Raw genomic sequence first — 16885 nt, forward strand, 5'->3', positions numbered from 1 at the left:
TCCCATTGTAACTTTCAATGAAATAATTCAAGTATTCCTATTTTTAATGAGAGTGTTCTAGTGATTGTGGGTTCAAGCACAAGCCCCTTGTGGACTCAAAGGTCAAAGATGCTAGTTTCATGGACTCAAAGTATATGATTTAAATAACACTGAAAAAGTATATGCTAGTTTCTATACTTTTCAATTAATAAGACTGAATTGAATTTTTTACTCGAGTTAAAACAGTATAAAAAGGGTGGTTCAAGCTTCAGAGTAGAGTTGGAAACTTCAAATGGCGAGCTCTGATCTTTGCGTTCATCCTCTCCAACTCCTGCAGATATGTTGAGACTGGGAAGCTGCTTCTACCTTCCTTTGATCCTCACCAGCCGGATGATCGTTCTGCCTTCAACTGCTACTGCATCGATCGTCGCTGCTTCTCGTTCGTCTTCTTTCTCCGTGGCGGCAGAGATGGCAAATCCTCCTTTGGCCAAGAAGGTGAACCATGTTCTTCAGCTCTTCGGAGACGTCAGGATCGACGATTACTACTGGCTCAGGGATGATTCCCGAAAGAATCCCGACGTTCTGTCCTATCTCAAGGAGGAGAATGATTACGTTGACCATGTCATGTCAGGTGAGATCGAGATCTCTCTGTGAATCTGGATGGCGCATTTGTCCATGCCTGGTTCGTCTTTTCTTTTCTTTGGATGAGCGATTTTTTTGTTTTGGTCATAAATCAGAAAGTTAAGAAATTTACTCGTTGGAATCGGAATCGAGATCCCTCTTTGAATTCCCAAGTTCTGTCTTGTCGAAGGTGAGATCGAGGTCTCTCTATGCATCGGAACGGTGCATTTGTCCATGTCCGATTCGTTTTTTTCTTTTTCTGGATCAGCAATGAGTTTTATATTCGTCTTAGGTCAGAAGAGCTATTGTTGGCATTTGGGATTGATTTCGCCTTGTATTTCAAATTCGTTAATGTCTTACAGATAGGAAAATCAAGGAATACGTGTTACGAACAGGAAAAAGTATTACGAATAGGATGAATTTACGTGTCGGAATCGTAATCGATATCTTTCAACGTCGATAGGTGATCTAATAGCTGCCCTGGTGCTTTAGTATTCCTTAGAAGACTAGCTGCAGTTACAAATGCAATTATGCGACTTTACTTTATGCGAATTTCTCTGAAACTAGATCTTACTTAGCCACTAAATTTCACAGGAACACAAAAGCTCGAAGACGAACTTTATGCGGAGATCAGAGGAAGAATTCAGGAAGATGATATCACCGCACCCATCAGGAGAGGGGCTTATTATTATTATGAGAGAACTTTAAAAGGTAAAGAGTACGTTCAGCACTGCCGGCGTCGCATTCCTGACCCGGAAAAACCTGCAACTGTACACGACGAGATGCACTCTGGCCCAGAAACGCCTGAGCATATTATATTGGACGAAAACGTCAAGGCCGAAGAACATAGTTATTACAGCATTGGGACTTTCAAAGTACAAAAATTATGATTGTTTGAATGGTGAGATGGGTATGCTTTTGTTATTGACCGTGGTAATATCTCTTTTTCCCAGGTAAGCACAAATAACAAGCTTGTAGCATATGCTGAAGACACCAAAGGAGATGAGATATACACGGTTTATGTAATTGATGCGGAGACTGGAACGCCTGTTGGCAAGCCTTTGAGTAATGTTACTTCTTACGTTGAATGGGCTGGGGATGATGCATTGGTTTACATAACGATGGATGAGATCCTCCGGCCCGATAAGGTTTTCTTTTCCAGTATTTTTTTTATTTTGAGTTGAATTTTAGGTTGAAAATCCACTGCCCAACTGTGTTCTCTTTCTATTCTACTCTTTGAAGGCTACAATCGTATTTTGATATGCTATCCTGCTTTTCTTTCAAGTTCTTGTCTGGTCATATTCAATGCAATTCCGTTAGCTATTACCTTTGAAATTTATTTTACCCTCACGGCATAAGATCAAGATAACTTCTACGGATTATCAATCCTCCCAGTTTTTTCGTTCCTCTGGGTGGCATTCATAAATTTTTGGTGGAACTGTATTTCTGTTCTTGAGAGCTTCTCTGAATGTCCTCCCGTGAATAAAGCTAACCTACACGCTTTGTTTCATGTTAAGCGAAACCTTTAAGTGCACAAGATTCTACCCTGTTGTATCTCCCTTAAGAAATAGTAGCGTGACTATTTGTATCATGGACATCAATCACAGATGTGGGGGTTTTCAAGCTCTTCTTCTGAGAAATGCATGTTTTACGGACGTTGCATACTCATTTCTGGTAGTAACTTGAGATATTTCTCTTTTCTGTCCATGATATATACTCTTCATTCTATTCTTTGATATTAGTGAACTTAATAGTTTAAACTTATGCAACAGTAGGCTTTCGAGATCAATGTTATCCGTTGTTCCAAGTCAGTTAACAAACGAGATCAATATTTCAAAAATCATTAAAATATTTGATTTTTGGTCAATTGATTGAATTAAAAATAATTTTCAACAGTCTGGATTCATTAGTTGACTCAGTTTTGCTTGACCAGTGATTTCTTCATCGCGTTTGTTTCATCTTAATTTTATGTATATCGCTGGCTGTTAGTTATCGTCATCTTGTTTTGTTCATGGTTTTTCTTATAGGTTTGGTTACACGTATTGGGAACGGAACAATCAACTGATCGATGCCTTTATCATGAAAAAGATGACATGTTCTCTCTGGACCTTGAAGTATCCGAAAGTAAAGACTATTTATTTGTTTCATCTGAAAGTAAAAATACACGTTTTGTATTCTACCTAGACGTTGTGAAACAAGAAGAAGGACTCGTACAGTTGACATCTCGTGTGGATGGTATTGCCACGACTGCAAGTCATCGAGGAAACCATTTTTTCATCCAGAGGAGGACAGAAGAACTCTATAACTCAGAATTACTTGTTTGTTCGGTGGATGATCCTTCAAAGACAACTGTCATTCTACCGCATAGAGAAAGGTACTTTTCATTCGTTTATGATGGGCAACTATGTTTTTCTGTTTGCATCAAATTCTTAGGTTTTTATCTGGATTTTTGTTGAACTTTTTGCTTCCCTGTGAAAATAGCTAAAAGAAAGAATTATTTTAATTCATCAGGATTCCTGATAGGATTTTGCATAAACTGACTAAGAACACCCACTGAATACGCGATGTCAGGACGAGTGTGGGTAAGATAAATCAGTTTTCCCACAAGTCTTCGATACTGTCCGGGCTCAGCAAAATCTTCATTCTCATCAGCGCCAAGTCGATGGTTTGCATCAATTGGAGTCGAAATGGGCTTGGAGTCCTCCTTGCCAAGCTCAGAAAGGAGATCCATTGTATACTTACGTTGACAGATAAAAATCCCACTGGACGAGTAAGCCACTTCAATACCAAGAAAATACCGTAACGGCCTAAGATGACGAACAGCAAACTCCAAGGATAGATAAGCAGCAAGCTGGGCGATAGTGTCCGTATCATCACCCGTGATAATAATGTCATCCACGTAGACGAGAAGAATAGCAACTCCCCCTGACGTGGAATGACGGTAGAAAAGGGTGTTATCTCCATTACACGGGCGATATCCACGGTGCTTCATGGCCATAGTGAAACGGCCAAACCAAGCCGGGGAGATTGCTTCAAGCCATATAAAGCTTTCTTCAGGCGGCAGACAACCGAGCGCGAGGTAGAGGGAACTGAGGAGGAATACCCAGGCGGTAAAGCCATATAGATCTCCTCCGTCAAGGTACCATGGAGAAAAGCATTCTTGACATCGTACTGCTGCAGTGTCCAGCCACGGTCTGCAGCTAAGGCCAAGAGAATCCTGATGGTGTTCATCTTGGCCACAGGTGCAAACGTTTCCTGATAATCAATGCCATACTTCTGGGTGAAGCCCTGGGCTACAACACAGGCCTTGTAGCGTTCAATAGAGCCATCAGAATGCTGCTTCACAGCATAAACCCAGCGACTGCATTGATTATCAGGGTTTGGTGGTGATTCTTCAGAAGGTACTGGCGAGGAAGGAAGGGATGCTGGTAGAGATGTGGGTGATGGGGGAAAAAGAAGAAATTCAAGGGGATCCGACGGTGGGGTTAAAGAAGGGGAAACGTGAGAAGAAGAAGGATAATAAGGGGTGAATTCGTCGAAGGTGGCATCCTTGGTAACGATAAAGCGACGAGAGGGCGGGTGGTAACACCGATAACCCTTTTGCGTGGGAGAGTAGCCGACGAATACACATTGAATAGCACGAGGGTCAAGTTTGTCACGACGAAGAGAGTGATTAGGGACAAGGCAAACACACACAAAAACACGAGGGAGAATATTTGTTTCGAAGAGAAAGATGGGGAAAGAAATGCTGGAGACGATCAATGGGAGTAGAATAATCGAGCACCCGGGACGGAAGGTGATTGAGGAGATGAGTGGCGGTAAGAACGGCTTCGCCCCAAAAATACTTGGGCACATGCATATGAAATAAAAGACTTCGAGTGGTATCAAAAAGGTGATGGAATTTGCGTTCTGCTACACCATTCTGCTGGGGGGTGTAGGGGCAAGCGGTTTCATGGATAATGCCTTTTTGTTGGAAGAACGTGGTTAACGTAGAGTTGACATAGTCTCGGGCATTGTCGGAGCGGAAGCGACGAATAGGGGTAGAGAATTGGGTGTGAATAAGAGAGTAGAACTGAGGGATCACAAGAGATATATCTGATTTTTGTTTTAATAAATAGGCCCACGTGAAGCAAGTAGCGTCATCAATGAAAAGGCATAACCACCGAGCTCCAGAGGCGCTGTGAACAGAGGCTGGGCCCCACACGTCGGTGTGAATGAGAGAGAAGGGGGACGTAGACTGAGAAGAAGAAATAGTGTACGTCGTACGATGATGTTTGGAGATACGACAAACGTCACAAACAAAGCGATCAACAGAATGACCTTGAAAGAGTTTGGGAAATAAACGGTAAAGAGTGTCAAAAGACGGGTGGCCGAGACGTCAATGGAGAAGCCACAAACGTTCATGGGACGCCGAAAGGAAAACAGCAGCAGCAGCAACAGAGAGAGAGGGCGAAGAAGGTCAAACAAGGTAGAGGCCCTCATGCTCCTCAGCAATGGAAATCGTCCTCCCCGACACCTTATCACGGTAAAAACAGGTATTAGGAGTGAAGGTAATGTCCTGGTTTAGATCACGAACAAGACTGGATAGAGAGAGAAGATGGTGAGCAAGGCGAGGTACATGAAGGACTTTAGGGAGGTGCAGAGAAGAAGAAAGAGCGACACGTCCAATTCCGGCGACAGTGAGAAGATCACCGGATGCAGTTTTGACTTTGGAAAAACCGGAAACAGGTTCATAAGTCACAAAAACGCGCGGATTAGGTGTCATGTGAGCAGTGGCACCCGAGTCAAGAAGCCAAGTGGAGGAGGAATTAGACTGCCTAGAATTTGACGAAGGTGTAGGAAGAATGGTGGATGCACCTGCGTGGGCTAAGGAGCACGAGCCTACGACAGGAGGATCAAGCAGTCGCCGGAGACGTTCCATTTCCTCAGGAGTAAAGCTGGTAGGCGAGGCATTGGTGGGCAGAAGATCATATGGCATAGGTACTTGACCAGGCGGTGGCTCTTGGCTGGCAGAAGAAGCGGCAGTAGCAAGATTGCCCTGGTGCATTCGCTTCCGTTGAAGCTTAAAACACGTCTCCTTCGAATGACCTCGCTTCTTGCAGTAATTGCAGAAAAGCGAAGGATCACCTTTAGGAGATTCCTCAGTCCGAGTAGAGGCACCACGAGACGAAGCTCCGGTGGATGTTGTCGTCGTCGGAGGACGAGTGGAAGCAAAGGACTGTATAACAAGCGCCGAAGCCGGGTTCTGAGTCTGCTGAAAACGGGATTCTTCAACCCGTGCACTACGAAGCGCATCCTTGAAAGTAAGCTCTTTCTCCCGGTGAATAAGTTGAGCCCGTAGAGATTCATACTCCGGGTTAAGTCCCATAAGGAACTGGAAGACCCGAAGCTGGAGAGTATACTTTCGGTCCACAGAATGAGGATCAGGTGGCATGTAATGATCAATCTCATTCCACAGAGAAATAAGCTCCGTGCTATACTCCATAACAGATCTGTCTCCTTGACGCAGGTTGGCAGCCCGATGTACTAGCTCATATAGCGTGGCGATGTTATGCTTCTTGGAGTGACTTTCAAGGGCAGCTTCCCACACTGCCCGAGCTGACTCAAGGGACAAGAATTCACCCTTGATGCTAGGTGAAATACTGTCCAATAGCCATCATTGGACCACCCCTTCAACATCCAGCCAGTCATAATATTTGGAATCCGTCCTGGGTGGTCCATCTTCAAGCAAATGGCGCATCAGACGACCTTTGAGAGTGACCTGAGCATACTGGCGCCATTGAAGCAAGTTGAAGCCAGTAAACATCCCGTCCGGAGGCATCTTAGGCAGAGAAAAAAGTCCAGACGAAGTAGGCCGATTTCCCGGCTCAAGAGACGATCCTGGTGCAGGAGGCGTCTGAACAGAACTGGATGGAGTAGAGGCTGGGGACACACCTGAAGACTGAGCTTCGGGATGATCAACGGTCTCCATGGACGTAGGAGAGTTCCTCACTATGAGAAGACCGGGCTAGAATATTAGCCGGTGAAGCAGAGCTCCGAATATTAGCCGGGTCCAGAGAAGCACCGCTTAAGAAGCAGAGAAGAAGAGCTCCGCTTAACGAAGCAGAGAAAGCTGCTTAACAGAGAAAGCCGCAAGAAGCAGAGAAAGCCGAAGCAGAGATCCCGAAGAAGAGCTCCGCCCGGCTAGAAGTACTCCATGTGAAGGTAGCCACACAAGCGATTCTTCCGCTCGCGTAGGAGGCCGAAGGAAGGCCGCGCGAAGTGAGGAAGATTCGCAAAGGAATATCGCGCGAAGGAGGAAGGCCGGAATATCGCGCGAAGATTCACCGGAGCTTCTGATGTTGGCCGGAAACCGCCGATGAACAGATAGCACAGCCAAGGCTGAAACTAGGTTTTCGGCTCTGATACCATGAAGAGAAGAGAAATCGAAAAATACTTAATTCTCAAAGACACGATTACAAGTGTTTCTATAGGAGCCCTAATGGGCTTATTAAGGAGAATGCCCTAATGGGCTAATTAGGAAATAAAAAATGGGAGCCATAATGCCCACAATCCATAATAACAGATGATATAAGAATAACCTTAATTCGACGAACAAATGGACGGATTAAAAAATGTTTAAAATATGCCCAAAACTTGAGTATAAATTGATTATTAAATGAGCTCATCGATTATGGGTCGAAGATGGAGAAATTATATGTTTTTGTTGGTAAGACTTGCTTTTTGCAATGTCTTTTGGCGTTCCAACTTGTTACAAAGCTGGCTTTAATATTAAGTCTTTCCCCATAGATCTATCATCTACGTCTTGACTTCATAGCTTAATTGGGGACATTTTCTTTTCATTAGTAGAGAATCCTGTTCAAGCAACTGGCATAAAATTTTCTTTTGGTGATGCACTTTCGTGCGTGTTCTTTTGAGTAAGGGATTGTGATATCAGGTATCCCGTCAATCTACCAATTATTCAAGTATATTGATTTTATTTTAAACTGTAACCGTTCTAAAATAACATTTAATAAATCTTAGTTGTCGAAGGCCAGTTCATAAAACTTCACCTTTTTCGGTTAATCTACACCAAGTCATATCTCTATAGGGTTCTGTATGGAAAGATTATTGATGTATGCAGAAATTATTTACGTTTTGGGAGATCAAGAGAGGGACAGATTATTTACTTTTCGGGAACTAAGCCTCCTAATATAGTCATGGACGATGATTGATTTCGTATCATAATTTTGGGGGAGAAGGCTATGTTGATAGTAAGAGAGGGCTAGTTTTCTGAGAATTAAGTCATACCCATAATCTTCAATCTCAGTTTCCAGCATTTTGATTTGCTACTTTTGTTTAATTTAATTTTGATTTTGCTGCATGCTAATCATCATCGTTCATTAGCTTTCTCTCTGGGCAAAAACTGACAAACGTGAGATTTTCAGTGTGAAAATACAGGGAACAGTGCTTTTCAGAGACCATATTGTACTTTATGAGCGTGAAAATGGTTTACCCAAAGCAGTAGTGTACAAACTGCCACCAATCAACGAATCAATCAAAAGCCTCGAGAATGGAAAAGCCATTGATGTTATTGATCCTGCATATTCTTTGGATCCAGAAGAATCACAATTCTCATCAGGCATTTTAAGATTTCTCTACAGTTCCATGAGAACTCCGCCTTCTGTCTATGACCATGATATGAATACTGGTGTTTCTGTCCTAAAAAAAGTCGACCCAGTAAGTATGCACATGCAGTCTATAGCTCCTTGCTAAAAGGGGCACAGTGTGTATAACTTTTGATGAAATAACATGCAGGTACTTGGTGGCTTCAATTCGTCGAATTACATTACTGAGAGAAAATGGGCTACTGCATCGGATGGCACTCAGATCCCGATTTCCATTTTCTATAATATGAATGCTGTGAAGCTCGACGGTTCCGATCCTTTACTCCTCTATGGATATGGCTCTTATGAGGTATCCCCGCGATTTAGTTTTCTTTTACCACCGTTTTAACTTTCAAAGTTCCATTCTGATTTTTACCCATTTTTGCATCGTGATCCGCAGCCATAAGAGTTGGGTAATTGCCAATTTTACATTGTCGAGTGGCTTTGATTCTCAAGGTTCTTGTTTTTCTTTTCAGTGTATAGGAAAATCCAAATTCGAATGGCGTTTAGAATTGTTTCTTAGTGTTTGTGCATTATATTTTCTTATGCAACGAGAAAAATAAGAAATAAATAGCAAAGAATACAAATTCGAATACAAAAATAAAATGGAAAAATACAAATTAAAATACTATGGCTCCCAGACCGCTGTTTGATCAGTGGGCCTTCCTCTGGACTGCAGATAAGTTTTGATCCCAGTTTCACGGCCTCAAGACTGTCCCCGGTGGATAGGGGTTTTATCTATGTAATTGCTCATATCCGAGGAGGAGGAGAAATGGGTAGGCCGTGGTATGAAGATGGGAAGCTGCTGAAGAAGAAGAACACGTTCACCGACTTTATCGCTTGCGCGGAATACTTGATCTCAAACGGTTATTGCTCAAAGGAAAAGCTGTGCATAAACGGGAGGAGCGCCGGAGGCTTGCTCATTGGTGCTGTTCTTAACATGCGGCCAGATCTGTTCAAGGCAGCGGTGGCCGGGGTTCCTTTTGTAGACGTCTTGACAACCATGCTAGATCCCACAATACCTTTGACGACTTCTGAGTGGGAGGTTTGATACTTTTTCTCCCTTTTTTTTCCTTTTTTAGTTAATTTTGGTGTCTCAGGCCCTAAAAATTGTTAAGCAATCACCACTGTGTATAAAGCTATAGCTGATAGTAAAGGGCCACTTCATTTCTTAACAAATGCATTATGTTGGCTTACAACAAAGTCTTCCCCCTTGTTTTTGTTTATCTTTGCAGGAGTGGGGTGACCCCCGGAAAGAGGAGTTCTACTACTACATGAAATCTTACTCTCCTGTGGACAATGTGAGCATGACTATCTTATTTTACTATAATTGTTGTAACAAAATCCAAGTGTTTAAAATTTATGGTATTCTAATTTTATTGGTGTTTGACAGATAAAACCACAAAATTATCCAGACATTCTTGTCACCGCTGGGCTGAATGGTACATATTGCCTCTGTTTCACTGGTTATAATCACGTGCAACATCTTTACGCTATTTTCTTTGTGGCCGTGAGCAGATCCACGCGTGGGGTACTGGGAACCTGCAAAGTTTGTGGCAAAGCTGAGATCCACTAAAACAGACGATAATCTTCTCCTCTTCAAATGTGAACTTGGAGCCGGACATTTCTCAAAGTCCGGAAGGTAACCCTCCCTCTTTGATGAATTCCTCTATGGTAGGGAACGGCACGTGGGGGATGTGACGCCCCGGATCGTGACGGGATGGATGATGATCCGTGACGGAGGGTGACGGGACGAAAGTTTCGTCACGTCATCGTCCCGTCACACGTCCGAGGATTTCTGAAAAATCCGTCACGTTCACGTTACCGTCATGGTTTGCGGCGTCCCCGTCACCGGATGGTGTCACCGTCACGTGTGACGGGAAAAAACCATGCAGAGGAGAGAGAATCAGAGGGGCATATCTCCTTTGGATGGCATCCTTTTGCGCGCGTGAATTAATGCAGGGACTTTTCTGCGAAATGCCAAGAAATCGAGTTAGCGACACCTCGTGGCGAAATGTAGGTCGTCGAAAAGCTTAAATAGAATGATTTTTAAGCTTTTTTGGTCATTTTTAAAAATCCGTCACGGCCGTCATCCGTGACGGCTGTCCCGTCACGTCACTCGTCCAAGGCCCCCCATCACCGTCGCGTCACCGTCACGCCCAGTTTGTCATCTGTCACCTTCACCGTCACGGGCCCCTAGTTTTGTCACCGTCACCGTCACGTCATCCGTGACGTGATGGATGACTGCTGCCGTTCCATACTCTATGGTATGCTTATTTTTCTTCCCACTTAGAGAGTAAGATAAAAATTCTCTTATTTTTAAAAAATTCTGCTAATTTTTACCGACCGTTAAATATTTTATATTGTTTATGATTGGACTATAGTTTGGTGGGAGATGACTCAGGGTATTTACTGATTAATACAGGTTTGAGAAGCTCCAAGAAGATGCATTCACTTATGCTTTCGTTTTCAAGGCATTGGGCATGACCGAATGAGAAAAAATCAAATCCTATCAAGGCATTTAAACCTGTATGTCTTGTAGGAATTGTGGATCACTTGTCCAAAATTTGATCCGATTTTAGATCCACCATCGTGATCAATTTTTTTTCAGCATACTTGTTCTATCTGATCTTCTAACGAGCTCTTCGGTTTATTTCTTTACTCGAAGCCTTCAACGAGAAGATCCACCAATTGTTGAATATTTTAACACTTCCATTTTATGTTCAAATTTTTCCTATGAAAATCAAAAAATTATGGACCGATTATGCCCCGTAGATCAATGAGGCAAAATTGTTCAATCTGATTGATCTTGTTTTTGATTGGTCATCTTGGCCCAGTGGACTCAGCCAATTGTGTCAGACAGATCCTAACTAGAGTGCAACGTCTCAGGTGAGACTCTTGACGGTGACTCCGAGAGCCGACAATTATATAATTATAATAAGATAAATGAAAATGTTTAACTTAAATATCCCTCCCCACGCTTTCTCACTCACTCTCTATCTTTCTTTCTCTTGCTATCTCCCCCTTTCTCTTGATCATTGTATTTCTTAATTTTTCATACCATAATCACATTGTCACTGCTTCCTAAGATTAGAAGTTGCATGTAAAAAATACGACGTTAAAAATGAAAACTTACCATTTTTTATACATGGATGACCAGTTATATACAACGTTTTGCCAAACGTTATCCATATTTATTTGTTCAGTTATTCAATTATCACCCTTCCATTTGTTCATTAAATTCATAGTACATCATATTTTACTCTTGAACTCCCAGATTGATGACATTGGCTTTTCAAAAAGTTACGCACTAAATTTGGTTGATTATGCATTTTTTTCTCTTCGATTACATGTATTGACTGTTGTATTCTCTGAAAAAAAATCTAGAGTTGAAAATCAACGGGGCAACTTTGCAAACACCATCTTTATTTTTTTTGATTCAACTTATTTACTTCATGTATAAGTCGAAAATTTACCTCATCTATATTTTACTTCATGCATAAGTTGCTTAATTAATATGATTATAACAAAAGTTCCTTATGTGCGCTCGTAATAAAATTATTTTTAATGACAATTATTCATCTCGTAACACAACAAAAAATTAGGCACAAACTTAGCATAGGACCAATCACTAACTTGACCTTAAATTCATAGAGACTTGCATTGTTAGAAGAAGCTGTGTCTTGAATCCACAGAACTAGCTACTTAATCACTTGAATCTACAAGGGTGTGGATACAACCATTAAATCCTCAAGGGAAATGGCCCTGATTATACAAGCACTGCTGAATTACTGCCTCAACAAGAAGAAGATAACCAAGAGAAAGATAAAAAATATTTCAGAAATAGTTCAGAAACTATTTCTGTATACTCTTGAATACTCCTGAATATACTGAATAGTTCAGAAACTGTACACTGAAGGTCCGAAACGAAGAGAAAATACATCTGACGTCTTCTAGGATGAATATACTGACTATAGCTTAGAGGGATCTTGAAACATAAAAAAAATATTTTTGCCCCCTGACAGAACAGACAAATTTTGGAAATGATAGAATATATATTTATGGTCACAGGGAGACCTAACAATTATTCTAAAAGTTTTTAAAAAATGTCAATGGGAGAACTGGCATCTCTATAAAATGATGAAATAATAATTTTTGATATATTTGGCAGGAAAATAGATCTGACAGATTTGCTAACAAATACTATTGACATAATTAATGACAGGTTCCTATGAGATATTTTACAGCATCTCTCCCCTGGGAAAAGGGTGTAAGACACCTTTGGCATCTCTAGCATTGATTCTGCTCTGACAATAAAAGTGTAACAGTAACATCAATGATTATCAGCTCTGAAGAACATTTGTCATAGTGATTCGGTATCTCTAAAGAATCTTCTATCAGAAAATCCATTAATTGTCAAATCAAGAAATATTGTTGTCCACGTCACAACATTAAGGGCTACAGCATAATAATATTCTGAATTGCATTCATTATAATATATCTAATTATATATACATGTGTTCATATCTAAAAATTGAGGGTTCTGATGTTCTGTTTAAGATACTAACTCTTAATTCAAATACTTGACTTAATTTCTATGCCACCATGACACTTCATATGACAATAAAAAAAATTGTCTTCCTCGTGTAAACTCTCTTTATTTTGTAAGTTCTTGAACTCATTACACAGCTAACATATTATCGATCATTGTCGGGCTGTATATCTCTCTGTCAGGCTCTCTCTCTCATTCTCTATCTATATTTGCCATTATAAATGAATTGCCAGACTTGATCATGATTTCATGAACATCGAAGAAACAAGGAAAAAAATTTCTCCTAACAATGAAATATCATTACAATAGATGATAGAGGGTACCATATATTGTCAATGTGCATGAATACAGATGAGACAGTTTTTTAACCCCGGGACAAAAAACCATCTAGACAAAGTATGAGATTTTTTTTCTTTCGGGATGAAAAAGCTGTCCCATGCGACGAATGTAATAAAATTTCATTTTATGATTTTTTTATAAAATATTAAAACTTCTATGAATCGGAACATCTATCATTTCCCAACTGGACGGTTCCCAGATGGGACTGTTCTGGATGAGTCAATTCGCAGATATTGCCAATGTAGATCATGATAACCCCTAAATAAATATCACTCTCTTTTATTTGAAATCCCATTTTTAAATTACTTCATTTTCAGGCCCTAGAGATCTTTCTATTGGTTTAGGCCCATTTAAATAACCTGTTCAAGGCCCAGTAAAAGGGCGCTAGAACTTGATGTGTTAATTATAAATACAAGCGGTCTGTCAGTGTGGATTTTTGGTGAAAAATGGGAGCGGAGGGGGAGTCGGCGGAGCGAGCGGCGGAAGCCCGGCGTGAGAGATTGAGAGCTCTTCGAGCGGCGAAAGAGCTTCTAAGCACTCCAGATGAAGCCACCGCTGCTCAATCTGGCGTCCTACAGCGATCTGAAACGGACGATCGCAACGACGGAGAGCTCTCTGTCGAGGAACCTAATGGGAAGAGGTGGGCTCGTCTCGGATTTTTCTCTCTTCTCGTATTAATCTTGTTTATGCTGATCTAGGGGAAATGGGATATTTTCACGTCGTGGGTCTTCTCAAGTTGTTCGTTTTCGTGGATTTTGTTCTCCCATTCTTCGATATATGGCAGAATTTTGTCTGTTAGAGGTCCTGTTTTCTTTTTTTTCAAATTATATGATATTTCCACCATTTAAAGAAGGGGAATCACTGGTGGTGCCTTCAACGTAGTGCGCTGAGGGCCAGTCATTGTTATTTTCTTCATTTGGTATTCTGTGACGTCTGCAGGACATGGGCGTACAGTGTTAGTACATAATATTTGGTGAATTTTCTCATGTGTTTTATTTCGCTGAAGTTTATTGAAACGTTTCGGTGTTTTATCCTGATTTTCATAGGTGATTTTGCACATTCATATCTCGGCACTGTTTTTTGTAGAATCCTCGTAGATGATGCGTTGTCTGTCGAAGTTATTTGCTTTCAGTATCTCTGTTGAAAAGTTTTGGACGACAAATTTTAGTTTCTATTGCCATCACTTTTCATTTTTCTAATTTTCATTGATTACAATGAACTAGGAAGATTAGTGATGAAGACTCAGCTGTTTCAATCGAGTTAGACGGTACTAAAGATGAGAAGGAACTCCCAAGTTCACCTGGGGAAGCCATGCTCCAAGATGGGGTTGATGTGGACGAATCCGAAGATGCTGAAGAAGAAAAGTGAGTGTTTACGGCTTTTTATCAATTATTCCTTGGCTTCTTAATGAAATCATCAAAAAAGCATTTTGAATTTCATTAGACTCAATTTCTATGCTCAAAATATTGTTTCATTTTAATTGTAACGATTAGAAATTTTTTATTCTAAAATATTTTATCTTTCAATACCTTTGGTTTCGTTACTTAGGATAATAGAGCTTTAGGAGCATATTCCTTCTGGGATCCGGATGTAATTGCAAACGGGGGGGTTTTAATGAAGAAATACGGTAACAGTATCAGGCGCTGAAAGATTGATTGTTAGATGAAGCAAGTAGCTCTTGCGACAAACCAAAACTTAAACAAATTTGAAAATGAATAAAAACGCTTGGAAAGGTGTGAAGTTGATACCGTCGTCAGTATCGATCTGGCAATTCCAGTAATAATGCTTTCTTGGACGCTATTTCCCAAATTGGCAATTCAATAAGTTGAAAATGAATATGCAGATGTTCAATGTTCATTGTCAAGTAGAAGATCCAATTTTGGTAGCAAGGAGCAGATAGGGAGAGAGAACGAATATAGGTAGGAAAGAGATGGGAGTTGCCATGAAAGGATGACTATTCGGTCCTTCCTCTTCCCTCTTGTCGCAGGTGCCTTGTGCCTCCATCCTTCAGCCAAGGCTGCCCAATCGGGTGACCCTTTTCTTGGAAATAAAATAATTCCCCATTTTTTCCGTGCTTCATTTATTTATAACATTTTATTGCCGTGCGGGTTTCCGCATGCCACCCGACTTACCTGAGCACCGGTGTCTCTTTTGGGCACATTGGCAGTATGTTCTCGAAAAAAAATGTATTAGAAAAAAATCTTTTGGCTACCTTAGGATTTTTTTTTTAACTATCTACCTTAGGAATTGAGAAGGTTAAATGAAAAAAAAAGCTGTATCACAATCTAGCAATGACCGTTCCATGATAAAAAACTGATCGTTCATCTTCTCTATTTTTCAGTAAGATGAACGTCAAATTCCGGAACTATGTTCCATTGGACAAACGACTTCAAGAGCACAAACTTGCCCCTCCATCTTTGCCTAAATTTGAAGACCCAGTTGCCGGGGCTGCTGAACCCGAGAAAGCAGCGGTAACTTCTAGACGATGATTCTACTTCCATTCCCTAGAATAAAATTTATGAGTAGGATATCTTCATGATTATTATTGTTGTTTTTTTGGTTGCTAGATTCTTGAGTTTGAACTTAAGGCAGCAGGGGTTTTTCATGATTCTTATATTTTATTTGAGATTGCAGGATCCTTTCATGAATATTGCCCCCAAGAAGCCAAACTGGGATCTTCGCCGAGATGTGCAGAAAAGGCTCGATAAGCTTGAAAGGCGCACTCAGAAAGCTCTTTACGAACTTTACGGTTGGCACCCGGCCATTTTTTCCCAGTTTTTTACATTGTTTATGTTTCTGATAAGAATCTGTTGTCCGTGCTGCAGTCGAGCAGGAAGAGAAGCAAGCTTTAGAGGGCACCGATGAACTGGGCCTCCAGAGTTAGCCCACGTGTGGGAAAAAAATACACGATCGTAGGTACTCGACAAGAACTTAACTGCTTTGTATATTTGAGCCTGTTAGCTTAGCCTGAATTCAAAAGGTTTTGGAGCTCAAATCTGACTTCTTGGTAATTTTTGAATTCTTAAATATTGTCTCCGCTAGTTATGACTGTAAAATGTTATTATAAATCAGGGAAGATCTGATTTCTCGGCGGCTTATGCATGTTTTAGGGCCGAACAAGATGTTGTTCAGAGTGTTACTATGTCTCCGTGAAAAGCGACCCATAGTGGAAAGTCAAAGGCTATTACGTGAGGTGTCTTTTTCTCAAATATTGAAATTTACAAATCAGGGAGCATCACGGTTTGGTCTTGATCATGGCTTTAGCAGAACTGAACCGAACCTGAAGTTCGGTCCGGTTTAGGTCCATTCAAGTTGACTAGTCAATGATGTAACAAAAGCTTAAGTCATAATATTTGACAAAGTAGGAACCGCATGGATTGAACTAGTAGAAGCTTAGTTTATTCGTCGCCGGAAGCTGCAAAATGCTCGAATGAGGAGCAGAGAGAAGCAAAGAGTAATAAGATGACACTTAGAATCTAGTCATTTTAGCATGTTCCTTACAGTGTGACTAATCGAATATCATGAAAGCAACTCATGAATGACAATGATGTGTATTTTGATGTCAATTTCAAAAAACTTGTTTTATTCAAGGACCGAGCAAATGGGTGAATTATAATGATTGGTAGGTATAAGATTGACTCTTCCAATTGAGCACCAATTGGGAATGACGAGTGCCCAGCTTGGCGAATGACAATCCACATTTTTTGGCATCAATTGACTCACCGCTCTTTCCTCATCCTTAAAAACT

At 40.9% G+C, this 16885-nt stretch overlaps 2 protein-coding genes across 2 annotated transcripts; both read left to right on the plus strand.

The window, feature by feature from the left end:
- Window positions 1-255: 255 nt before the first annotated feature.
- LOC144699918 (Prolyl oligopeptidase family protein) lies at window positions 256-10859 on the plus strand. Its single transcript, XM_078571259.1, has 11 exons — window positions 256-610; window positions 1195-1475; window positions 1554-1748; window positions 2628-2974; window positions 8028-8319; window positions 8398-8556; window positions 8926-9291; window positions 9482-9547; window positions 9640-9688; window positions 9765-9888; window positions 10672-10859. Exons 1-11 carry the CDS (start codon window positions 319-321, stop codon window positions 10739-10741), a joined length of 2241 nt encoding a protein of 746 aa, XP_078427385.1. The 5' UTR covers window positions 256-318; the 3' UTR covers window positions 10742-10859.
- Window positions 10860-13572: 2713 nt separating this feature from the next.
- On the plus strand, window positions 13573-16233 carry LOC144699919 (Cwf18 pre-mRNA splicing factor). Its single transcript, XM_078571260.1, has 5 exons — window positions 13573-13777; window positions 14361-14501; window positions 15479-15608; window positions 15772-15886; window positions 15963-16233. The coding sequence occupies exons 1-5, from the start codon at window positions 13584-13586 to the stop codon at window positions 16019-16021; spliced, it is 639 nt and encodes a 212-aa protein (XP_078427386.1). The 5' UTR covers window positions 13573-13583; the 3' UTR covers window positions 16022-16233.
- The last annotated feature ends 652 nt before the right edge of the window (window positions 16234-16885 follow it).

This window comes from Wolffia australiana, chromosome 2 (genome assembly GCF_029677425.1).
Source record: "Wolffia australiana isolate 7733 chromosome 2, ASM2967742v1".
Lineage (NCBI taxonomy): Eukaryota > Viridiplantae > Streptophyta > Magnoliopsida > Alismatales > Araceae > Wolffia > Wolffia australiana.